General features: G+C 40.5%; 3 protein-coding genes across 4 annotated transcripts; all 3 read right to left on the bottom strand.

Moving 5' to 3' along the window:
- Positions 1-284: 284 nt before the first annotated feature.
- On the bottom strand, positions 285-6,159 carry LOC119024193. Its single transcript, XM_037106721.1, has 4 exons — positions 4,816-6,159; positions 4,442-4,697; positions 3,060-3,155; positions 285-352 (listed from the first exon to the last, which is right to left on the bottom strand). The coding sequence occupies exons 1-4, from the start codon at positions 5,317-5,319 to the stop codon at positions 285-287; spliced, it is 924 nt and encodes a 307-aa protein (XP_036962616.1). The 5' UTR covers positions 5,320-6,159.
- Positions 6,160-7,090: 931 nt separating this feature from the next.
- LOC119024245 (cholesteryl ester transfer protein, plasma) lies at positions 7,091-16,282 on the bottom strand. Of its 2 annotated transcripts, XM_037106805.1 has the most exons (18): positions 15,507-16,282; positions 14,610-15,082; positions 13,662-13,776; positions 13,440-13,571; positions 13,098-13,168; positions 12,775-12,862; positions 12,602-12,671; positions 12,429-12,489; positions 12,217-12,308; positions 11,894-11,993; positions 10,939-11,018; positions 10,616-10,666; positions 10,331-10,483; positions 9,415-9,482; positions 9,041-9,083; positions 8,497-8,569; positions 8,159-8,244; positions 7,091-8,057 (listed from the first exon to the last, which is right to left on the bottom strand). In XM_037106805.1, the coding sequence occupies exons 2-18, from the start codon at positions 14,749-14,751 to the stop codon at positions 7,980-7,982; spliced, it is 1,503 nt and encodes a 500-aa protein (XP_036962700.1). In that variant the 5' UTR covers positions 14,752-15,082; positions 15,507-16,282; the 3' UTR covers positions 7,091-7,979. The 2 variants fall into 2 exon arrangements, with proteins under 2 accessions (XP_036962700.1, XP_036962701.1); XM_037106806.1 differs by lacking the exon at positions 14,610-15,082.
- A 133-nt stretch (positions 16,283-16,415) lies between these two features.
- Positions 16,416-26,668, bottom strand: herpud1 (homocysteine-inducible, endoplasmic reticulum stress-inducible, ubiquitin-like domain member 1). The gene is made up of 8 exons (XM_037106807.1): positions 26,285-26,668; positions 24,904-24,981; positions 24,006-24,083; positions 22,386-22,567; positions 21,909-22,019; positions 21,382-21,753; positions 18,482-18,602; positions 16,416-18,165 (listed from the first exon to the last, which is right to left on the bottom strand). Exons 1-8 carry the CDS (start codon positions 26,435-26,437, stop codon positions 17,977-17,979), a joined length of 1,284 nt encoding a protein of 427 aa, XP_036962702.1. The 5' UTR covers positions 26,438-26,668; the 3' UTR covers positions 16,416-17,976.
- Positions 26,669-26,672: the final 4 nt, after the last annotated feature.

The raw sequence follows: 26,672 nt of genomic DNA, 5'->3' as shown, positions 1-26,672 counted from the left end.
TTCGTTAATGTAGCAAGCAGCAAGATGACGGCCAGAATTCAGAATTTGAGTTCATATATGACTCACAGTCATATCGTTACTCTAGATTCTCTGCAGAATACAGACCATTTCAACTGCATATTCATAGTGTTGTTGGCATATCATATATGGTCAAATATGGATGAAATATACAATAAAACATCCATAACACTAGAGATAGAAGTTGTCTAAAACATATTCCGCCCCTTTCCCCAAACAGCAATCGTATTCTGTATAACAGCAGAACTAGGAGCGATACCAGCCTATCACAGTGTGTTGATGCGCTGAGGGTCAAACTGTTGTGAATGGCGACTGTGCGCTCCAGTGCACATGACTGAGAAGCAAGATGAGATTCACAGATTACACAGCAAGCATTTGTTAAAGCACACTATTGGAAGCACCACTCTGTATTGAGCTGTACATGCATGGAATCGAGTCATGAAAATGTGTGTATGCACAGTAAAAGTATAACCTGTTGGAAAAAGGCATTCTAAGCTTCATTTTGGGGCAAAGTCATCAAACTTTTAAAGCATTTTTTATCAGATTTGACGATTCTATACATACAGCTTTTATGTCAACGTGACCATTAAAAGGATTATGAAGTTGTGGCTCTCTGGGTGGGACTGGTTTTGACAAGTTGGCTGTCAAGCAGCAAGACTTGCCGCTTAAGACTTTGAAATAACCTATTACAATTCAACAGCAACACAAACAGCCTCCAAAACTGTTGGAAAGTTCAAACAACAATGACGTTTATTTCTAACCTTCTTGAAAGCAGGCTTTATTGAATTGCCATTATATGAGAATTGTTTATGCATAATCTGGTAACTAAATGTTATTTTTCCAATATGTTCTCTAGTTTTTTGTAACTTGATGATAAGCCTGTATATCTACCCCTTTCATTGTCTTCATACATCTTCTGCATTAGGCCTGTATAGTTAATCTTGAAAAAGACAGGACTGAATACAATTGTTTGTTAGAACTGTTTTAAAGAAATATTGAAGGAAATGTTATTGTTTTATCTATTGCCAACCACAAGAAACTACAGAAGGACAACCAACTGAAATAGTGGATAGTTGAAATAATCCCAATCTTGAGTCACCAGCTGCCACTGACAACTGACACACACATGCACGCGCACATGCACATAGTATCTCATTACTGCAATTTTTTATCTTTTTTAACAAATTGCCAAGAGAGGACCTCCTTCAGCAATGTCTACCTATCAAAGAGGGGGCTTCCATGGTCTGCAGTCAATGCTGTCTGTATTAATTATTTCCCCTTTTGAAAGTCCTTTCTTTGTTTCTTTTTGAAGTCGATAATTAATTTGGATGTTGTCTATATTTAAACATTTTAATGTAGTACATAATTTCAAAATCAAAACATTGCTACTTTAATAGAGAATAAATCATGCTTTACCTACAAATCAGAAGTAATTTGGCACTGATATCGGTATAAGCAACTACATTTACTTTATCTGGGATATAAATATATGAATATATTCTTAGAGTGACATTTTAAAAATGAATTACAGCAGTGCACTAATTTTAAGGGGAATGCATAGTCATCATTGTTATTGTGTATTCATTTTATGACCTTGGTAATGACGGAGTGGATTAGTTTCCTCCTGTCCCTCCCAATTTTGAGTTGCCAGCTGACACACAAACACGTGGGCACAGACACAGAACTTGTAGGTCATTTATTTGTCATTACACAAAAAAAGGGCTGCATACTGAATGAAAGCTTGTAACTTCTTCATGCTACACAAACATGGAACACAAACACATATACACACATACAGGAAATAACTGGTTTCAGGTTTGCACCTGGGTGAATGCAAACCAAGATGGTGATAATAATCCTGTCAGCAGCTTGTCACTAAGTCAGTCACCCATCACAGAAAAAACTAGTGTATGGAGGTCATTTTACTCTGCATTCACGTGTCTGTCTGTCTGCATAAGTTTTTTCTTTCTACCTCACGGCACTGCTACTGAACTACTAAAAGGCACTGTACTCCTGAGCACGTCACTCCTCAACCATGTGCAGGGAGATGAGCAGGGGTCTGATGGAGTCGTGGTGTGGATAGAGCATTTAGTAACTCGGGTTTGAGACTCAGGGTGGGGTCATGTTTCACTGAGCATGTGATGTCATCTACACTGTGGTTAATGGGATATAAAAGAACAGTTTTAAGCTTAGTAGCATCTTCATGGTGGGAGAGACCAGAGCACCAGGCAAAGTCCATGTGAGCCCTGGAATGCTCTTATCTCTTCTTCACAGCTTGTTTACACTGAGAAATGTCAACGTGAGCATGTAAAACCAGGAAAAGACTTGACCCACTTTTTGACCCACCCAACTTGTATGGAAAAGCCAGAAATACATGTGTGAATTGTTAGGTTCCCCTTATATGGTGAAGATTCAATGCATTATGTATGAATGAGAAAAAGGTCTTCCAACAAAAGTTGGGCAGGCCGAAACTGACTGGACCTACCTTGGACTTTTTGTATCCGGTAGAAAATGCTTTTTTAAAGAAGTAATCAATCAGTCTGCTGTGTCATTTCATAATATTTGTGGACATGCAAGTGGCAGATAAAACTAAATGAACATTACTAGTTCTGCGAACACTGAGATATTTAAACATTGGATCCTACCATTCCAGGAATGCAACCCAAAAATGTCTGTCATATTAATAGTATGAAGTGTAAAAACAAATAAAGACATCCTTGCTCACCTTTTAAATATCTCCTATCACATCACAAGACTGCCACGGCAGCAGAGTGGGGGAAGAATTGCAGCAATGAGCTGTAGGCGGAGGACTCAGCCTCGGCACATGTGCCCCCCACTCTACCAGGTGGGCAGCCGGGGCACCCATAACTGGATATTTCTGACCCTGGCATTTCAACATTTGTTAGGATGACACCACTGGATATTTTTAAGGAGACCTTAGGGATCAGTCCTCTTTCTAACCCTTGGTAAGAAAGCAGTAGACTGCTTTTGTAGAGTGGTACATTAATGACCCAGTTTTCAAAAGCAATAGATTAACACACTGTAGGGTGAAATGAAAATATCAAAATGCAAATTAAATAGAGTTTTTACAATGAGTTCATTGTGCTGAGATCCTTGCTTCTCCTTGAGACTGCAGGCTGTGAATAAGAAAAAGAGAACTGAAATGCATTCTTTAAGCAACGGTAAACATAGGTTTTATGATCATACAAAAAAATCCAGAACCAATGCAGATCTCCTAAATGTACATACATGTATGTGTGCCATTATTAATATATGATTTCTTCTGAATACATGCACTCGGTGTTCAGCATTGTTAATAACAGAAATATTCGTAAACACTGCATTTTACAGGTCCGCAAATTTAACTTCAGGTAAGGGGTAAAGAGCAGATAACAAATGTTAAAGGATTTGAAGGTGCACGCTGTAGTTTTGGAAAAGAAATTCAAACTCAGTTTAGACTAATAATACAAACTCAACAATATTTATGTTTCCCATAGTGAATAAACAAGTTGTTCTCACAGGAAGATAAGGTCCAGAACACTGTTTGAAGCTAGACAAATGGCAGGGTCCGCCACACATTAACAGTAAAACAATATTAAATTGTGTTTTCCTTTAAGGTCAGTTTGTTTATTCAGTTTATTCAGTCATGAAAACAAAGAGATTTTCTTTATTTAGTTTGTTCAGGCAGAAAAATAAACAGTCAAGTCTTTAATTTCAATTCTGGCTAAAATTTCTTCCCCAAAACTACATAGTGCACCTTTAATAACAATATTCTTTTTTTTGTTTTTGTTTTTTTGTTTTTTGAACAAGTAGATTTAATACATTTCCAGGAAGCTTCTAACTGGCTTCAGCTGAACTTCTTCTGATCATGCCACTTCCCACACAACTAGAGTCTTACTTCCCCTCAGCAGGACAATACATTGAAGTGAGTTTTTGCAACTTAATTTCCAACTAGTTTTTAAGCAACTTTTGGTCGCATAAGATTTTACTTTCTCACTCAGTTAATTCTGGCAAATGTCAGTTTTACAGATGATCTAGTCACTGACAAATACAACTTCATAATCAAGAATCATTTTCCTGTTTCAAAGTCATCAATAGTCATCAAAAGTGATCAATAGTGTCGGCTCATCACAGGGCTGGTATGTAGAGACAATCACTCACACCTGTGGGAAATTTAGACTGACATAATAACCTCTGGGAGGAAGTTCATATCTTTGTCGATTAACTCTTTATGCCTACAAAATAATATAGAAGTCATTTCAAAGAAATTTCAAATATGTTTCTTGATATTTACCAGCTATTTGCCATGTTTCATGAAGTGCAGTCACATGTATTCATGCAGTGTTTTCAGCTAAACTGTTTGGAATACTTTCAATAAGAGCATCAGTGAGACAAGCTATTTGGTCCCAGTTTACGTTCATACTCAAAAGCATGTTGTCCTTCTCCTCAGTTTTTTTATTGTCCATGCTTTCAGTCGTGGACACCTTTGCAAGCGACTGTGTGACAGCGTCAGCAGCGGCTTTACGCATCTCCGCCAGCAAAACGATCTCTGTCTGCTCCAGTATAGTCTCTTCGAACATCGCCCGGAAGTGATTCCTCCTCGTGCACCACCTGTTCCATGGCAGGGCGAAAACGAACGAGCAGGCGATGGTCAGCAGGATGCAGGCTAACCCTATAACCTGACAAGAACATCAAAGTTAGTTTCAAAAGCGCCTCTCATTGTGTGCTGTGTAGTTGAGCGTTAACTTTTCCCCCCCTCTTGAACAGGTGTTATGCGGCAGGACGGGCTTTACTCACCATCGACCGGTTTTTCAGGTGAATTTTTCTCGCCATCTCGGCTGGACCAATCTCACTCTTCCCCAGACAGGATAAAGTCGCAAACTCTTTGGAGCTTCCGCAGCACACGTACCAGTCTCCATCGACAAGCACTGACCCACACCATAGTAGTCCAGACGCCGCCGCCTGAAGCAAGTATATGATGAACTCGCAGCCGAATTTCCCATGGCAGCTGCACGGTTGCTTTTTAGCTGATGAGTGGTAGCAGAAGTATCTGAAGAGCCGACCGATCCGCTGGTCGTTCCACATGATGATGCTGACTATGATGAGCGATGGCAACACCATGTAACAGTAGCAGTGAAGGGCGCTACTGCCCGTGGTGCACGGACACGCAAAGTCAATCTGAAACCACAGGTGGTAACATAAGAGCATCATGACAAGTACAATCTGGCGGCTCGCATTCTGTGTAACGTACTGTGTGCTCGGGAGGTACCCATAAATGAGTATGCTGCTGCTCCAGGGCATGTTGCCGGACGATCTTTAGGCGTGTGATGCAGAGGCCCGTGTGCACTGTATTTATCTCCTCGGTCAGACATTCCTTCACTGTTCCAGTAATCCTGTCGTGACAGTCACCCAGCAAAGCATGGAGACATACAATCACAAAACACAGGTCAGAGATGTATGTCAACGACGATGACGGCGTTTTTTTTTTTTTTTTGTTGTTTTTTGCTTTGTCTGTCAGTGGTTTTGATGCTGTGGCTGATTGGTGTGTGTACACGTGTGCATAAACGTGTGTATGTATTTGTGTTTTCTCGTTTTTGCCGTCTTGTGTTAGGGTCTCTTAGTTCTGGCTTGACTGTTGAGCATTTCTCTTGTTACATTGCCTCGCTGCTTTTACTCTGTCTGTCAAAGCGCTCGTTTTAAATGCTGTTTTTAAAAGGCGCTCTATAAATAAAGTTATTATATTATCATACAAAAAAAGGCAACAGAAACCGAGTCTTCGCAAGTTCCGAAAATGTCATGAAGCGCAAAACATCAAAGCATACCACGGAATTGAGGCAGCACACACAAACAAACCAGGGTTAGAAAAGTAGCAGTGTCACCCATCTATGAGTCCATGACTGTCGGGTCTCTTTGGTTCAGAGAGCCACACCATTTAGCATTGCTATAATTGAACTCTTGCAGAGAGACAGGGACTAGGAATTTAGATAACACTGATCACAACATCAGTGATGTAACAAAGATGTAACATCACTGATGTTGTCTTTGTTATAATCTATGCGTACTGATGACGAACAAATTGTACCAGCCCTCTGAGAGTTGAGTCAAGGACGATTGCGTGAGAAACACTGCAAGGTTGTTTGAATAAAGATATCACTCCGACTTTTGACCTAATTTCTTTGCGAAGGAACATAAAAAATTAAGTAAATAAATAAATAACTGTTGAAAAGCAGAAGGGTAACAAGTCAATTTGGGAACGAAAAAGGAAACATTAGCTGGGTCAGCCAACCAGAATCACTACTGTCTAATTTCTGGACTGCATGCTGATATTTTCCAACTCATTTTGGCTGATGACTGATGATGCTTTATGCACACAGTTTTTCATCAAGTCTCTCCTGCGGTACAATCAAAATATGACTGTGCCTACTGTTAGCATGATATATTTTCCTGTCACAGAACACAGGTCATGTGTGAAGGTCACCTTGCTCACATGTCTGGGATCAAGTACGTCTTTTGATCTTGTCTAACTTGTTGCTGACCCAGCATCTGATTTATCCTGTGCTACCTACACCGTTGGATTAGTGCATGGAAATGATTTGTTGTAGTGCACAAACGGGTCAAAACTTGGTCGAGCAACTGTGTGCATCCAGAACAGCCTTATTGGGGCACTGTATAGTTTTGGAGAAGAAATTTAAACTCAGAATTTTAATGTTTGCAATATTAATGAAGTAATAATCCAAACTCACAAATATTTATATTTATTGTGTTTATAAGTTCATTTGGTTAGTTAAGGCAGAAAGAAAAAAGTCAATGAAGATCTTTCTCTTCTGATCATCTTCCCAAAACTACATGATGCACCTTCAATGTGCCTTGGCATCAATTCTCAGAAACTGTTAACTGTTGAAGTTGGTGGAGTTTTGTCTAGCATCTCCTCTGGGTGTTCGACTAGGGTGATATTTGGCTGCATGTTGGATGCTCGCTATTTCTCAAATAGCTTAAATAATAAGTTTGTGCCTTGTCTGCCTATAGCTTGCCCGTAATTTAAAGTGAAACTGAAATAACTGATGCAAGTCACTGATGACCTCCTTGCACTATATTTAACTGTACTAACAACTAAACATATAAAGCAGTTGTTTAAAAAGAACCCGACAAAAACCTGCCGGAACCACAAGCACCATTTGTATTTTAATTATAGCTCCACAAAGACGGACAGTTAAGCTAATATAATGTCTAGATACATTCAGTACATTCACATTAAACATGTAATGCTTTCTACACACTCAAAATGTTTCCAATGTGGTGTCATGCATTCAGCCATGAATACACGAGTCAATGACAACATCAATAATAAGCTTGTCCACTAGGGGTGTGTGGATTGATCCAAAAATATCAGTACTACTGCTAATACATAGGTTCCCTGTAAATCGATTGGTCAGTTGGGTCGATATGAAGGTATCAGCTTCAGTGTTTCTAGGTCAACAAGTGGAGCTGTCTAAACTGAGTGAAAACATTTATTGTATTGAATATACCTGGATATTCTCTGAAAGACTCTGCCAGTAAACTCTGTGAGTCTTTTCAGAGAGGCAGGGAATATCCGGGTATATTCAGTAAAATAAATATTTTGGACAAACTGATTGAATATAGTGTACTGTAGTCAGAAATCCAAATATTACATGGAGCCCACTGGAACATATCCACATCAATTATTTTAATGAAACTTAAGCAACCGACCCTATTGTCCACATCAACATTTTATAAAAAGAAGGAGATGTATAATCTTAAAACAGCGCAGGTCAACATACATCCAAACGGTCAAAATCTAAATGTGCTACCACAGGGGCGTTCTTTGTACTGCTTCATACATGTTGCTAATCACTGCAAAGCGTACAATTTTCTATACGAGCAAAACTTTAACCTAAAACCCTGAAACCAGATGTGGCCCACAGTATTTTAGGGTTGCCCAGTTATTGTAGTGTCTTCTTGAGGAACTCAACCAGGAGGTGATGAGGGAAACCAAAATCCATTGAAATCACCACAAAGCCCTGCAACATAGAGACAGAAGGGGGAGAAGCAGGTTGACTCCTAACTACAGCACAAAGAATGGCAAGTGACAGATTGAAAAACAGTGACAGAGAGCACTCACATCTCGAGGAAGCACCTCTGGGTTAATGATGTCGAATAAGTTAACTCCCTGCTTGTCCAATAACCAAGTCAGCTCAACTTCAAGAACTGGAACACACACACACACAACAGAAGTTTTACAGTTTACATTTTAATGCAGAAGTCTTATTTATCTTTAAAGAGAAGATGGCCCTCGCGGTAAAATCAGCTGCAAGGAAAAATAAGCAATCCAACTCATTTTGCTAGTTGTTAAATTGACAGTGAATGTGTGTTAGAACAGGTAACACTGGGGGGGGTCATCGGTTTGAGGTTTAAGCCAGGTTTCACTTTATTATCCATCATCATTTCTCCGTTTCTTACCAGACAGGACCTTAGGAATGCCTATCTTCTCCACAGCTTCTCTTAGGAACTCCAATTGTGTCTCGTTCAGCAGCTGGAAACAGGAAGAGGGGAAATCTCAACATTAAAACATCAGCATTTTAATACGCGACAAGGAAATGTTAATTGAAATGGGAGGAGAAAAAATGTTCTTTGTCGCTGTAATTAATCACAGACGGTACATTTAACAGACATACAGCTACTCAAAAAATGGAGTCATGGCCAAGGAGAGGATTCTGTTAGGAAGTCTTTCTGATGTTGTGTTGATGGGGGTCACATAATAAATACTTCTCAGGTAATGTAAAAAAAAAAAAAATGCTTAAGGATAAAATTTAGGTTCTGTTCTGTGGTTCCAATGCTGCTGGAACTGGAACTGGCACTGGCACATTTTATGTGACATCATATCTCATACCATTTTGGTCATTGTGAAAAATTGCCTAGTGCAACGTTATATTACAGTATGAGTTTATCATAGACTTTTCCCCTATAAGAAAACTATCAGTGAAATAAACTCAGATAAGCTTACCATCTGATTATGTGATAGCAGCTCGGGTTGGATTACAGAAACCCTGGAGAGGAAAGAGGTTCAGAATCACACACCAGGTACGGGACATTGACTAAAATTGACTAAAAAGTCATGACCTGATCACAGTCACTGTGATCAGCGTGCTGTAACTTTTGTATTCAATTAGGTGTCAAACAAACAAATCATAAGAAAACAAGCCCTTTGAACTCCTCTGTGTTGAAATTACAAGTGACCCAGTCCCAGGTATATAAACCAGTCCCTTTCAGGGGATGTTTAATGAATGTATTTTAAATGTACTTTGAATATAATGAAACTCCACATGGAGTGCGCTTAAAAAAAAAAAGTTGTGTAGAAACGACAAAGAAAGGTCTTACTTTGACGAGTTACCCTGCAGGAAGAGTTTCTTATCAGTGTAGGAAGCTGTGACGACTAAATCCACATCCTAGACACCAAAAACAAAGACAGAAGCATCACTCAAACATGCTCACATGGCCTTTACAGTACGACATAGACAATGTATGTCTCGCTAAATGTTGTGTGACCCATACACAGCAAATGCCTCGATTTGTTACACTCCCAACACAAGAGGTTTTCAATGAAAATTGTGCACTTCAATCTGCCTCAGTAAACAAAAGTAGAGCTGTAAACTGCAGCGTTGGTTAAACTGAAGCTACTCATTCTGCCAAAGATTGTGTCACAGTTTTTTTTTTCCTCTTGTACAAAGAAACAACAGAGTTACGGCCTAAATAGATACTGATAAAGGCCTGATCTAGCACAGTGTTGGATGCTGCGCTTAAACTAAGATCTGGAACAAGATGTTTCCATCATTTTTTAATATCATGGTCAGTTCAAGGATTTCAAAAGCATAGTTATTACTGAGAAGTAAACATTTCAATGTGAGATGCTGAGGACAAATTGGAAAAAAAAGCAAGAATCCTTCACAGAGGGAGATTTTAGAGGTGCATTTAAAATCCTAATGGACAGTATGTCCCTCTTACCTGTCCAATGAGGGGAAAATCAACCTTTCACATCAACCCCCATGTTCCAAGGTCTTACTCATCATAACTGCCATTTTATTGGCTTTTGTGACAGTGTATTTACAAATGTGTTGTTTGAATGAAAGACAAAAATATGGATATCTTCAAAAAAAGAAAATATAGTTTCTATTTTTTTCAAATGAATGACCCTAGGGAATCACTGATCTAGAGCAAGACGGCGGGGGTGAAAAAAACATGTTATGGTAGACAACGTTAAATGGCTGAAAATGTCCTGAAATGAATGGAAATGTACCATATCAAAGAAGATTGCCGGTGTGCCTTGACTCCCACAGTGGAGCTGCCCGGAAGCCTTCACCAAGACGGCCACGCCCAAGGTGGAGATGTTCAGGTAGGGAACAGATGAACTCCACACTCTCAGCTCTGGAGAAGGTGATTCCAGCAGACACTGAACACACACACACACACACACACACACACACACACACACAAAAACATAATGATGTGTCTCACTTGACAATGGTGTATGTGTACTGTTGTGTTTGAGAGGGTGCAGTGATAAGGACGTTGTCCATGTTACCTTTCTGATACATTCAGGCATGACACTGGAGAGATTCATCTTTAAAAGCTCCTGGAATCACATTCAGAAACATGATGTGAACAGCAATAAACGTGTGGACATCTGCTTTTTGTCAGTAAAGACATACAGGCGCATCAGATTTATTTATTTTTTTTCAGTATTTTCCCAATATTCAGAACCAATCAGTGAGGCAGTGATAATGTCTTAGCAATTAATATCTCATCAGAGACAGTTTTATCAACAAGACACCACATCATGTGTGATTTTAATGCACCCCATCCGGATGATTTACCATATTTACCGCTTTACAGTCATGTACTTACGGTGAGCTCTGCTCCAGAGATGTTGAGTTTGAAACGTCCATCTTTGTGAGCAGCAGTAACCAAGGGGTTCAACACCTGGTCTGGGGTAAAATGCAAGTTATAGTTCTACCACACAAGATTTAAAGTGACTAACAGACACTGAACTACCGTGCTGCTGTTAGTTATAAAGGTGTAGCATATGGGGAACAGCTTAATGGCTTACTGCTGCACACTACAATACATTTTGTTAATTTAAAAAAAAAAAAAAAGAAAATGTGTTTAAAATTCTGGTCATGTCTTACATCTTACGTTTTGGTCTAATGACCCTATACTTTAGAATCAGGAAGATTATGTTTCAATGGTGGACATGAAAACAAAAATGAGTTGAGATGTCACTGCTTTGTATATATAAATACTGTATACTTTTTGTTCAAAAATCTAGTTTCTACATAGTTTTACCACATGCGATACTGCAAATGAATAGGGGAAGCCAATCTAAAATTTGCTGTGTAAACTATATACAAATGAACCCGAAGTCTGTCGCAACAAAAAAAACATAATTATAAGACCATCTGGAATTGTGTTTAGTTTTTCCAACTTTTTCTTTCTAAATATTTACAAGCACATATCAACTGCGGTATATGTAAGGTGAAGTAAAGATTGTTATAGTGGTAAACTATGCTTACGGATAGGCGAGAAAAAGCTAAAAGACACACTACTGCATAAGTACCAGCCTCGGTTACACAGATATTAAAGCAAAATCCTGTGATTCTTGCTTAGAGAAATATGATGACATCATGTGTCATTTTAAATTTTTTTTAACTTGACATCTAGCACTTAAGTCCTAAAACCAACATGAACATTTGGACATGTCACATTCACATATCACAAAACGATACTTCCTTTAACGTACTTTTCATTTGTTAAGTACATGAACTACCAAGTCTAAAAGGGAAAATGCAAGGCCACTACTGACCTGACAACCAAAAGTAGAGCATTCTGTTTTCAGTCAGCTGACTGGGCTGAAAAACAGAGTCATTGATGACAGCAGAAGTGTTGTTGTAGTTGGTCAGACCCTGGTAGATAAAAAAATCAAGGGATGGAAGGAGAGACAAACAAACTGTCACACCTAAAGCAACAAGAGCTGTGACACGGGAGGGACTGTAGAAAAGTATTTGGGTTGGCAAGGGGTTGGACAAAAGCTTATTGGAAATGATGTATTACAATCCTGTCTCCCATAAACCATAGTCTTTTGACAGTGTTAGTACAGTCATGATTGTATTCATAGCCATTGTTTACCTTGTGGTATGATTCTATGTAGTTAGCAGTGATGACGGGGGGGCCAGTTACAGCAATATTTACACTGATGTTTCCATCAGTGAGGAAATGCTCTGTGGACACAAATTCACACACACACACACACACACACACACACACACACACACATGTTCAGAGACATCCCAGATAAAAACTTACATCTTGTCCCCATAAGGAAACACACACACACACACCTGCTGTTTCTTGTATAAAGTCAGCCAGTATATTTGCCAACTTGTTGATCTCCTTACAAATCTGCATTTGAGGACAAAATGAGAGGACATGAACACACTAACCATCAGTTTGTTATTATTCAATCCAACATTTACTCGCACAAGTGCCGTGTTTCAGTGTGAAACGCCCTCACCTGTCCCTTTATGGCCATTTTGACAGTGAAGGAGATGAAGTCGGTGAAGAGCCTTTTCAGCCAGTTTGGTCTAAAAAAAAAAAAACAACAGCAATCATTCACTGGCGAGGTCAGACAGACGATTCATCTGTTCTGCTGTTGTCGGTCCATCAGGGTTTACTTTTGTGACTTACTCTTTATCGCCCTGAAGATGAAGGCGGAGCTTGTGAAAGTTCAGGTAACAGTCTGATGTGTCTGCTGCCACCTTCCTGTCTCCACAGTCTGACAGACGGAGAAAACAGTGAACATATGAGAGGACACACAAGGTATGAACAAAGACTATCATCTCAGTTGAGGTCACATTGTCCAGTCTGTGAAATTAAACAACAAGGAGTTTCTTGATCAAAGTGCCAGAGGTGCGCTTGCGGTCATGGGATAATGATATGCAAAATAAAGTAATGGAGCCAATGTCAGCAAAAATCTGTCCCTGTGTACACATACAGAACATGGTACTTACAAAGTTTGGGGTTGATTCCGAGATCAATCTGAGACTCAATTTCAAAGTCAATTGAATGCTTAACGTTGACACTAGATGAAAAGGAGAAAGACACGCGTAAATCAATTTACCATCAGCTCCTGGGAAACCTTCTTGGTGCAAGGGAAGCAATGTCATGGCTGAAAGTGAAACCTGCAGAAATTGAATCTTAATAGTTCTGAGAGAACGAGGGACTGATGGGATGTGGCTGGTGACACACACACACACACACACACACACACACACACACACACACACACACACACACACACACACACACACACACACACACACACACACACACACACACACACACACACTTACAGCCAGCTGCCGTATCCATACTGGATAGTCCCTTTGAAGACTGCAGACACATTGGTTATTTCGATGCCGATGCCTTCCCCTGGATGCAGTTCAAATTCACTCCGACCAATCGACAAGTTGTGGACCTCCAAACTGGTCAGTAGAGAAGCGTTACATGATTTGAATCACATTTTGCGTGTCGACCTGTGCATGTGTGTGTCATCTGTGTGCGTGTCTTCTTACTTGTCCAGGCCATATATGACTCTGCCTATGAAGAGCAGGGATTTCTCACCCCCCATACTTGGGTATCTGGCATGCTGGAACGCCGCCTCAATCACTTTAGTGGTTTTCTCATTCACTGCCAGCAGCACACAAACACAGACATATGGGCAAAGATGCTTAAAGGGTAACTCCGCCAATTTTACACCTTGTGTGAGTTTTCAGGTCTTGGGGAGATGTGGACAAAGATTTTTGATAATTAGTCCCACAGTGTTATAGGTGAGCAATGTTTGACCTGTGGACTGTTTTTTTTAAAACCTGGCGCCTACATTTCCCACAATGCACACTGAGTGACATCACTGGAGGCACTTTATCAGATTACATGCAGCTTTCTCCGGAGCCACAGAAAGCTTTTGACTACTTTTTTTCACATATGTGCAGTTGATCCCCCCCAAGACCTGTAGACACATTAATCTGTAAAGTTGGATTACCCTTTGTATACATATACATGGCAGTCAGGTAGGGAAACACAAGCACCTTAGAGACTAGGTGTTCAACTTACATACTCATATACAAATAAGATGCCTAAATTAAATTAAAAAGAAAATAGGTCAATCATTGGAATTACCACTGTAAAAACTGACACACTGTTTCTCTATGCCATTTACTTTGTTTGATTCTGGCTAAAATTCTTTTCCAAACACATTTTAGGGTTAGGGTTAGGGTTTGGGTTTTTTCAAGAAAAAAAACAATCAAAACAAAGAAGTTCTGATGCAGGAAAGAGATAAGCATCAGGGATTGTGGGAACTGCTGTTCTGATTTTGAGAATCATTTGCACCAATGTTACACCCGAGCATGAAATCAATCATGACCTCCTATTTGACAGGAATTTGGGTAAAATTTTTTTTTAGACCAAAGAATGAACGGTTAAATTGATTATGTATCAAAAAACATGATCACGGTCCCACTCACACACAACAGCTGCTGGGTAGGTGAGGCGACACACAGCTCCGGTGAACCTGTAGGCTGAAGCGGGGTCCGGCAGGCAGGCTTGGGACGCCCCAAGCACAGATAGGAGCAGCAGCAGGAGCGTTGGGAACACCGCTCGAGGCATTGTGCGCGTGGATATATCACCTTTCTGAGAGTCACTTTAGGTTTTTAAACATGTGGACTGTTTGAAGCTCACTGTGTTCATAAATCTGTGTTTCTGTCTGGTGCAGCTGGCTCACTGCAGTGTAAGGTGCCGTTACACAGTTTGATCAGTTGACTCCAGGGTTCCCCCGGGTAGGATCTCATCCGATCTCCCTTCAGCTCCAAATCCCTTTTAGATTCTTCTCTTTGGTCCCTTTCAGACTCAAATTCCCATGGGCTGTAACCGCTCTGCTCTCACACAAACGAGGCGATGCTAACTTCAGGTAGCCTTTTTGGACTTTCCTTGGAGCTTGCTATGGAAAAACAGATTAAATATTTTCTGCTAACCCAGTTATTTCCACTGCCAGGAAGGACTCGGTGCACTGCAACTATCAAGGGACACTCAGTCCTTCCTCCAATCAGAGACAGGCACCCTGTGTGATTCACACTTGATGGAAGGACAAACACTGCCAAAGATTTGTCTTTACACAAGGTCCCCAAGTGAACTGGTCAAAGTACAGCCTTTTCTGTGATAGGCAACAAAACACCGGACACGTCAACTCCAAACTGAACGAGACCAAGTGACGGTTAAAGACATTTAATGTTAAAACAAAGGACTCTTCAACAGCTGGGCTGCATGAAATAGAAAAAAAGCTCTGAATAGATGCTGCAAGCATAAACGTTACATGTCATTTAGCAGCTTTTCTTTTGTAGGTTTTTCTGGAAATGAATACGTACCCCACAAAAAAGCAGACGATGACAGTATGGTTGGCTAGTTAGCCGGAAGGAAATGCCCATGGATCCAAATCGGTTCACTCCTTTAACTTCCACACTTCCAAACTGAGCCCCGGCTCTTCAACAGGTAAAAAAACAAGGCTACGCTCAGGTCCAGCTTTCTCTGCAGGGACTCCTTCAACAAATGTTGGCTCACAGGGAAACTAGATACAGAGACTGATGGTAAGATGAACTTTTCATTCCCTGGTGGTGATTTCTTTGGAATCTAATGAGCCTGATTGTTCTGCTCTGAACCGCCCAGCTGAAGGAGATTGGTTTGAATAGAGAGGGGAGGGTCAGTGCACGACACAGGGACAGACTAGAGATAACAGCAAGGGGAGACACAGATCTGAGTCTTGGGTTTTCAACCTGGGGGTTTGACGAGATAATTTCCTTGGGAAGAGTGTAGAATACTTTTTACATTACAATGCCTGTAGCAGCGATGGAATTCGCCTTAAAATATACTTTTTTTTTTTAGTGTTATCAAGATTGTGAGAGTGTGCATGCACAAGGGGATACATGCACACACAAAATACCCTGTGTCTTTCATTCTGGAATGTTTGTGTTTCAATTCCCGCTGACAGTGATTTGTAAAGGCTAAGCAAACCTCAGCTAACCTCAAACTCCCCCGCCAAACACACAAACGCAAACCCATCTCCTGAAATACACCCACACACGGCAAACCAACAGACACGCAGTTGTTGGGAAGAGTGATGAGGCTACTTGTAGTGGAGCCGGTGCAGCTAGACTGTATGTCATGATAAGCCCTGTGGCGACATGACCTTAAGTGAGCTATACATTGAGCCATGGGTTCAATAAACTCTGTGTGCGCTGTTTGTACAACGGACAGTAGAAACAGTGTCAGTCAGACAGTTAAAGTTAAAAACATTTATTGCATCCATTATTGCAAGTCTCCCTAATCACACGCTTCATTCTACAGCATCCATCAATGAGCAACTGTCACAGAAAGACAAACACAAAGAGAAAATCTTTACATTAAAATTTCCCAATTATACTTTATGACTGATGTCACGTGTTACTGTCACACTCCAAAGGGAATCAGAGTGCTGACTTTAACCTTAACCTAAACCAGCTGAGAAGTAAACATGCAATTCCAATTTATTCCTAAAGCAATATTTGCCAGGATGGAAACGGCACTGAAATGACCTTTAACCTATTTTGTGTTAATATGTTTTTGTTTTACTTGACCTGAAATTTAAACATAGTCCCCACTCTGAAAAAAAGGGGGAAAAAAAGAAAACTGAGCCCTAAATGTGAATACATTTGCATAACATGTAAAGTGCTATGTGTTTATATATTTACAAAACTTTTTAGCATGGAAACATAACTTTTTTTTTTCTTTTACAGAAAATGCACGCAAAGTCTGGTCACAGTCACCATCACCTGACGCTCCACAGTAGAAAAAATCAACCAAAAGCAGAACTGGTACATGAAAGTCATATTTTCAGTTCTGTGAATCACGTTTCCTGTTCATGAATTGTTCCCATCAAGTCAACACAGTATCTGTGTGGACACAAATAAAAGGCCAAAGCTGTTTGATCTCATCTTGTATTTTGTTGTCTAAATGATCAGTTACATTTAGACAACATTAGGCAGGCAACATTATTCCTGACAATCTAATTTTAGCAAGTTGTATGTAGTGGTTGTGAATATTGTGAGTATTTTGCAATACTAAAAATTCAAAAAATGAATGAATGTTAAATATTTCAATGCTATAAATTCAGCTCTAATCCTTTTGGCTTTTCTATGCTTCCATAAACCCGTGAAACAAACATCTGTTCTACTATCGGAGCTGTAATTAAAGGCTCCATGCACAGAGGGTTTGTCAAGAACAAAATAAAAATTCCCCTGGAAAAAACAGAATTTAGATCCGTACAGCCATTAGACACAGCGCTGAGGTCTGAGGTGTGTGGACTACTTGTGGGAGTACGGATCTGGATCATATTACTCAATATGAAAGTACTGTCCTAGGGGATCTGATAGCCTGTGTGCACTGATCACAATATAGGTACAAGAGTCCACCAGTGTCAACTATGAGGTTTATTTTTTACCCTCAGCTGCCACCTACTGTTGGAAAAGGGAGCAATCCAAGGCTACACTTGTCTTGCGAGGTACAGCCTCCGAGATGGGATCCAACTGAAAATTGTTAAACTGTTTAGAATGTTGTCATTTATAGTCCTTTGTTTTCCAGATCAGTTTCTTAAAATTCAAGGGTCTGGCACTGCTTTATTTCACTGGTGTTACAATAGAGAGGAGTGTTGATCCTCGCTATTGTCCGTTGATACGCATCCGAACGACGGCCTCGGTTTTATTCATTCTTGCGTTGAGAGTCATCTTCCTTTCCCTTCCGTACTTTCAAGCAATGCCTTCAAAAAGATAAAAACAGTCTGCTGTCTGTATCTGTCCTGGGGGGTCAGTTGGCCACACCCTGAGCAACCTCAGGTATGAGGGAGGAAAAGAAAGTTTTGAAGAAAACCCAGACCGTCCACATGACCGACACCCTGTGAGCTGGCACCAAAACTGCTGTCATTGGGCTCTGTCCGACTGATCCATCAGCTGCAGCAGCAGGGTCCCCTCTTTGTCCCTCGCCCATCTCATCAGCCTAAACAGAGACAAAAAGTTGTTGTAAAGAAGTTTTAGTGTTGGTTTTGACTGAAGGACACAATTTGAATCCACAGATCAAAGTATGGTAGTTTGTTAAGCCCACTTTGATTAGCTTAGATCAGATTACAGACCAAACCCAAATGTCAACAGAGTACAGGGTTAGATAGATAGATAGATAGATAGATAGATAGATAGATATACTTTATTAATCCCAAGCTGGGAAATTTTGGGATTCACAGAGACGTGAACATCAACACACTTTATAAAACTGGAGTTACATGAAGGTGAATCAGAGGGTAACATCTTTTCCTTACTGGATTAGGATCTGGGTTCCTGTTCTCGTTCTGGTGGTTGTGCTGGACCTCAGGGGGCTGCAGGTGGTTGGGTGCTTGGACCTGCACTCTCCTTCTGAATGGAAACCAACCAGCAGTGTGTCTGTGGAGGAGAAAATCAGGGGAGAATATATTATCACTTGAATGTAGAAACAACTCTCAGTGCTACGTGAACTGCAGCAAACAACTTATATCAGTCCACTTAAAAATGAAAAGCACTCTGACTTGTGGGACCTCCAGTGGACAGAGTTGGTTATTGCACCTTTATTGTATGCAGTGACAGGCTAAACAGTTTTTATTTATTTGCACATCAAGGCATTTTTCAGTCAAAACCGACATGTTAAATTGTCTCTGTGATGACAAACATATCTGTCACTACTGTACAATACAATGTATGTACTGACTATCACATCTACATAAACCTGGATTCATGTTTTGCCACTCAAGAGTCAATGTCGAAACTGAAAATACAAGACTGATATGATCAATGATCACCAAATAATGTCATATTTAACTTTAAGTTGATATTGAGTGTATGTTGGTTTCCCTTTCAATTCTAAACACTCCACTATGTTAACCAGTTAGCCTGTCTGTGTCTGCCTGCTGTCTGGTGCTGAGCAGGTAGTATACAGAGTTCCCTTTTCTTTCAAATTTCTCTGAAACCAGCTGCCTTCTTTGGAAACAAAACAAATCAAAGAGATGACAATGAACCACAATAGGGAAGTTGCAAAATCAAACCAATGTGCTAAAAGATACTATCTTGCTTCATAGAACTGAGAGAAAGCACAGAGTTGGGTGACAGCACTTTCACTTTATATTGTTAATATAAACGTCTTGATTAAAGCACATTTAAATAACATGTATTAAAAGACTTGTACACTTTTCAGGGTTTTTAATGTATATAATGACATTGAATAGCTGAAAAACATGAATCATTTCATATACTTGCATGCTTTGTAGATTTGCTCGTACATGGCCTTCAGCGGTCTGAATAAAAAAACTAGTCTGCATTAAATCTAATTCTAAAAATGTATCTTTTTAAGGAACACTTCGTTTTCTCCAAGTCCCCTATAAATGTGTGCTGCTGTTTTGCTGCCAACAGCTGCCATGTGTTCAAATGATACAATCTATTATCCTTATTACACTGCTGACTTAGTGAGTGATCAAAGAGGTATAGGTGAAGAGAACGGACTGAACAGAGAAAGTGAGGGTGGTGTGCGGATACAGAAGTCGTCTGAGTGTACTGATGAGTAATCATTAATCACATGCCGACATGTGTCATGTGTTATTGAAGGCCAGTGTCCTTCAAACAGACAGTTTCTCTCTTTCATCTGTTTGGAATGGAATGCAGATATATTGTATATTTGTGCGGCGAGGTCGAGGGTTATGTAACAGCAAACAGGGTGTGGGACCACAACATGTTGAGTAAAGAAACAACATGACCTCAACCGATGATAACAGCCGTGTTGATGTGGAACATGCTTTCTGTGGGCTGCTGCCAACTTTGACCCATGAACATGAACACATCTGAAATTAAGTTCTGACTTATCAAGGACACAGATTAGATTTCAGTTACTATGGGATCTGGGAAGAAGGAAAGAAATCTGAATTATATGAGTTTTCATTTGCTGGAGCATTAAGGACGTAACATGACTCAACACTCTACATTTGAGCTTTGCATTATGGACTGTGTTCCCTGCGCTAATAATTAATCCCTGGAGGAATTACATTCATTCATAGCCTCCTTTTCACTTATTTAACTAAAAGCAAATTGCACTATTCCATTTCATACAGCTTGACATCTGCTATGACACATTAAAACACATCAAATGTGGTCATCAAAGACTTTGTGACAAAGATGTATAATAGTCCAAGCTGCCTTTTGCTTTACAATCTCTTTATAAAAAAAGAGTACAATTGGGCAACATGTATACTGATATCACCATTTCTGTAACAGGCCAACTAATAATATTAGCAAATGGATATATTAGTTGATAATTTCTTAATCTTTTGATTAATTGACTAATTGATTCTATATTGTGTCCATAAAATGCCAGAACATCCTTGTCACTGACAATCCTGCAGCCAAAGGACGTTTGGCACTTTTGCTTGGTCACTGTGGAAATTGCTGCTGAATAATATCAGTCAATTGACTAATTCGTTAACTAACAGTCAGTTGTAGTCAACTTTACTGAAATTATGTGGGAACCAGGATAGTAAGCCAACAACACATGAGGACCTTAGTTAAAATTCAGTCTAAAATCAGCCATTTTGTCAACTACATTGCGACACCTAGCAGTTAACTGTAAGACAAACTGTAATTATTTACATTTGCTTTGTCGTGTGAACAATGGTAGAACAGGTTTCATGAGTACATATCTGGAGGGCTGTGCTTTAAACACACAGAGCCATCCACTACTTGATCACTGAATGACACAGAGGAAGTTAATACAAGGCATGTTACTATGCTCCTAATTTTAGTGACAATCGCGATGGGGAAGTGTGAAATGAGGGGTGTTCAGCTGGTTGCAATCGGCAACATCACTGTCAGATAACACTTAATCCTACAAACTGGACCTTCAGTTTATGAAAGAGTAACATTTATGGCATACTGCTGTATATATTCACACAGAGACCAGCTTAAGTGGACAACTAAAACAACCCAGTGTCCCATTAGATCCTTGACAACCTTTACTTGTTGAGTTGAGTGTTGCTTTTATTAAGAGGCTCTGGATGCTAATACAAACATCTGAGAAGGGCCAGTAAGGTTAAGAGCTCTAAATTAAGTCACTCAACCCACAACAGAGCAGTGGCACTTTTCAGACATGTTTGGTAAATGGACTTGGAAAAGTTAAAGGTAGAAAGCAACAGATTAAACTTACAAGTACATGAGGAGGAGGGTGCTCATCACCAGCAGGAAGCGGCTCAGGTTGGAGTTGAAGTACACGATCATAAGCAGGACGCCGAATCGTGCGAAGGAGTACAACCAGTCCAGCCAATCGCGCTCCACATCATCCTCGTCCTCCATTACAGGCCCGCCCTGCGCGTTCATCCGCATGTTCTGGTTGGCCTCGCCGGGGTTGATGAAAGCGCCGTCCTGCACCGGGTTCTGGTTTGCTGGCAGGTTGTTGATGGGGTTCTGATTGGCTAAGGGGGCTGGGACAGGTACTTGGTGTGCAGGAACAGGTGGGTACTGGCCGATAGTTGTAGCTGGTGCAGAGGGGGCAGTGCCTGCTGCTGCCAACGCTGCGTGACTGTTGATGGAAGATACATACATAAAAAAGTGTTAGATACCAGTTGGACCAAGTCACACATATCCATGTCAGATCAGATAGACTGCGAGGCTAAAGGATGAACTCACACCAACAGATGAGTAGAATTAATTTCAAGTGTATGAAGAAAAACTCACTATTGCATGTAATATTGTCTGGCATAGACATGCTGGAGCCACAGTAGCTGTTGAGGGCTGTACAGAGAGTAGTTGGGAAATGCTGGCTGGGTCATCTGTGCTGCTCCAGGCCTGCAGGGAAACATGACAAACTGTTAACACTGAGACAGATGTCAAATCTATTTTTATATTCATGTTTCTTCTTCTCTGGTTATAAATGAGGGAACTTGAAGTCTCTGTGTTTTTTTTTTTTTGTGGAGCTGGGCCTTGCCAGTTACTGCGCAAAAACATAACTGTATTCAATGCTTTTGTTGACATTTTACACAGACGATATTTTCTGGTTTCCCTCTGATGTCCTATAGCTGCTCTGACTCAACTCTTGGTGATTTACATAAAGTAACCACTGGCTATGGCTGACTTAGTACTGTAAAATATGATGCATGCCAATAAAACTAGATACAGTTCAGCAGATACATAATGTCTTCCAGTGTGACTTACATTGCAGCAGCAGCTGGCCATGAAGGAGTTCCTGATGGGGACACTGGGGTATGTGTGTGAGCAGGAGCAGGAGCAGCAGCTGCAGGTGGAGAGGTCTGCCTCCTCTGCCTCAGCTCTGGTGTGCTGGGTGTCTGCATTGTAGAAGAGGAACTGCTGGGCCGTGGCTGTTCAGTCTGTTTAGTCTGCAAAGACAAGTTTGACTTGTTTAAAATTAGAGAAATGTCTGTCGCTCAACACGACGGCAAACACACCATAACAACATAAGTCTTACTACTATCATCTCAGACATACAACCACTTGAGGCAGAGCAGGACACTTGAAAGTGTTGTGAAACCAAAGCCAGTTATCTTTAGCTGCACTTTTGATCTGAAACTGTTGCTGGGTTCTAAAGGATGTCAACTGGAGTGAAACAGTTCCACTCCACGGTATGATGATAATGAAGAAGTGCACCTGTCAGTCTCCCAACTATGTCACAGGAGGCTGGAGATCCTCTAAAACCCCACTGAGCACATCTATGTAGCTGCATTTATAAGACTGAAAAAACGCTTAAGCACTTAGGATATACAACCCCAGACCTTGATCTGGATTAATCTATGAGTGCAGTCAACCTGGTAACCCTAACAAAAAAAAGTTTTTGAAATACTCTAAAAAGTATTTAAATGGAGTTTCAACCCAAATTCAGACATCTGGCATTGTTAAATGTCCCACATGTAAACCGCACATAAGGAAGGAATGTGAAACAAGCCCAGTATGCAAATCTACTGTTTCAACTGACTGAAACCAGCTGTTTTGTTTACACGGCCCCTGCGGCCTAAAAATACAACCAATGAGGGTTTACTGAACACTCAGGAGTTGTTTCACCAGAATTTCGAAGGCTATCAAGAAATAAAGAAGTACTTTTAAAGGATGATGATATGATTTTGACATTAAGTCTGATTTTGGCCAATTAAGGGTTTTCAATTAGAGCATCATGATCAGATAGCTCACTGATAGTCTGCAACTGCATTTTCATGACCTCATTCTGTGTTCAAGCAAGACTGTCGACTGACTGGTACCAGTCTCAGTACCAGAACCAGTTTTGGGTGAATACTTTCTAACCTAACCCTAAACTTCACAGAACCACCAGGATAAGGTCAAACTGTTTTTTGTAAAATACCCTTATCTCTTAAGAGAAGAATGTAAATAAAAGTTGTCAGAACACAAAACATATGCTATGTCCAATGCTGGGAAAAAAGGCTTGAAGTGAAAATCTAATCAGATCCAGAATTTGGAGAATTGTCACACCTCTATTACCAACATTGTCAGAATGTGTTCAAGGGAACGGCCATTCTAAATTATTTTATGATAGCCAAATATTTCAAATCGAAAGTTTTTTTACTGTTAAATTGGATAAGAAAGAAACAGGCAGCATATCATAAACAGTTGCGTAAACACAAAAATGTCCTTTCCTACGACCTCCTAGCTTTTCAGAAAGAGAACTAACTTTAAGCACAAAATCTGACCAACATCGCCAACTTAAAATCATCTATGTAAAACCCTGTTTCCCACTGGGAAAGTACCTTATGAAAACACTGCACTGGCTCCAAGAAAGGCTGAATATAAGTTAACATCATCTCTCACCTTGGGTCGAGCTCCGAGATGTCCTTGAGGTGGATTTCTGAACGCACACACGAGGTGCAGCGTGGGAATGGAGTCAGTCTGAGAGTGTGGAGATAAAGGCCTGATTAGAAAAAACTAACACCGTGAAATACACTGATGTATTCAATCCTAAGCACAGCAAAAGACTTTATGGAGCAGTTCCACCGACAACGATCTAAGGAGATCTGACAGTGATGATGTGTTATTTCAACATCATGCTGATTTTATCTGTTCTCACTGGTGATCTATCAAATTTCTTTCAGTTTTTAAGGAAAAATGTCTTCAATGACAATGAACACAGCTCCATAACAGAGGAGGGGGCTGAGGGAGAGAGGGGTCATGAGTCTTTCGTTCTCTCAACTATGATATGTTTTTACATTTATACGTTTTTAATCATAATTATTAATAATAAGCTTTATAAAGATGCTGATTGGTTTACACACTGTGTGCAACAGCCCTGTGAACAGAACCAAACACAACAGGTGGTGAAGCTGATGTCAGTGCTGGAGTTGTCTTACATCTAATTGAATCTCAACTCCAGCAATATGAGCCTCTGGTGGGATTTAAACACAAAAACCATGAACCTGACACATGAAATGTTATACTGTACTGGTTTAGAAATGCACAGCAAACCTTTCACAGGCCATGAACATCCTATTTTTTAGCAGACAAAGATTGGTGAGAGAAAAGCTAGGCTGGATTCAGCCTGTCTCGTCAGTGTGTCGCCAGTATAAACAGCAACATGAAGGCACGTTATCAGCATGTGACTTTCACTGTATGTGATACTCTTCACTGACAGGATCCACTGAAATCTATTCAGACCAAATGCCAAAGTACTGTTTGTACGCAAGGCCATGTGCACTTGCTAGACCTCACATACCTGTCTGAGGAGATCTTTAATGTGCAGATGGTCGGGTAGCAGTTTACCGGCGTAGATCAGTCTCTGGTCAGTCACAGCCTACAGGAAACACACAAGTTTAGCTACAACTTTTGGGATGAGTGACCAAAAAACGTCTTGCCATAGTGGCTAACTGTAGTGCCAGGGATGTATGTGCTGGCTTTTCTGGTTCAAAAATCTAAAACTAATGTAGTCAACCATACTTATACCACCTAAGCCAAATACTTGCACATTTTTTTGGAGGGTTTGTATACAGACAGTTATCCTAAAAGTAAAGTTTTAAGAAATACCATTCATCCTCAGCCATTAACAACACAACAAAACCATGCCTGTCAAGTAGATTGAGGTGGAAGAAGAGCAACTTTTTTTCCATGAGCAAGTTTTAACGACAAATGAAGAAAGAAAGTATATAGACTATAATGTTCAATGTATAATGACTTCAGTGAATGTGCAGTATATTATCCCTGTAAACATGTTGTAACCTCTGGTTTTATTCTGTAAAATCACATGTGTGTCTTCAGGTGTGCCATTTGAACCTGCACTGCAGATAAGCAGGTGTAGATCCTGATGACTCAGCCTTGTCCAGAGCACATGGCTAATTTTCCCAAGAACTGACTGACCTGATCTGTGATCATTAACTTTACTGTGGGACCACGTTTGTACATGTGACAGTCTACTGTCTGGCCCTGCCTCATCTGTTTATTTTCCATCAGCATCACCTCTATCTCACTAAAGCACAGGTCCTCCTCTGCTCGTCTGTGGAGCAGCCTGGATGAACCCTGTACCCTTCAAGGCTGCAGTCTTCCAGGCAGAATGCAACTTGGCAGCCAAATCTGCTTAAGATTTTAGGCAAGTGGCCTCAGTGGTGCTCATTCAGCCATTCAACTGTTTTACTTTGAAAAAAAATCAAACAGCTGCATCCTGCTTCAAAAAGCTACAGATGATTACCATGACTGTAGCAAAAGATGAGCTAATTTCCAGCAAATGTTTCACGACTTTAAGGATCAGAAACGTCAAAATATTTTACAACGTTAACCCTGTTATTTTTTTATCCCAGGGCCACACAGACAGATATGATTCCGACTCTTCAACGGGATTTTTTCCATGAATTCAACCCATTTGACATTACACACCATCTATCTCACTGTTTTTAAGGTATGAAACAATAAGCTAAAGGAATCATAACATTAAAAAACGTTGGTGCAGGTTTGGGAGCCAGACAATAACCAGGAAATGGCTGACAGCTGTTCACAGGCAGCCTCTGGCTCGTGTCATCACATTCCAGGACACAGCCTCGAGCTGGCCCTTCACACTAGTTCAGCTAACATTAGCCGGCTAACTTATCCCACTCGTGATAGCTCACCGGTCTGGTTGGGTAAACAGCCGCCAGATGTGTTTTTAAGTCCTTCACAGTCCAGTTCAGACAGACGCCTTCGACGGTTTGGTCCTCACAAGCCTGGTTGGGCGCTTTTATAAAAAGAGTAATCATCTTTTGTTCAGAATCTCCCACATCCATGTTTACTCGTTTGACGTTACTCGTCGTAGTCTCTCCTGCCGGGTGACACCGTTTCCTCGCTACCACTGAAATAAAGAGTCCTGGCGCTGTAATATATAAACAAACAGGGCAAAGGCGACGACAACTGTCTCCTTTCACGGGAAGCTCCTCTGACTGAGCTGGGTCTGGAGTGTCTCTGAGCGGACTGTCATACGGGACTTTAACGGGAAGGAATGTTGTTTCCAAACACACTGTG

This window comes from Acanthopagrus latus, chromosome 8 (assembly GCF_904848185.1).
Source record: "Acanthopagrus latus isolate v.2019 chromosome 8, fAcaLat1.1, whole genome shotgun sequence".
NCBI classification, from domain to species: Eukaryota; Metazoa; Chordata; class Actinopteri; order Spariformes; family Sparidae; genus Acanthopagrus; species Acanthopagrus latus.
The sequence above is the reverse complement of the archived record's forward strand: the minus strand, read 5'-3'. Positions and strand labels throughout refer to the sequence as shown.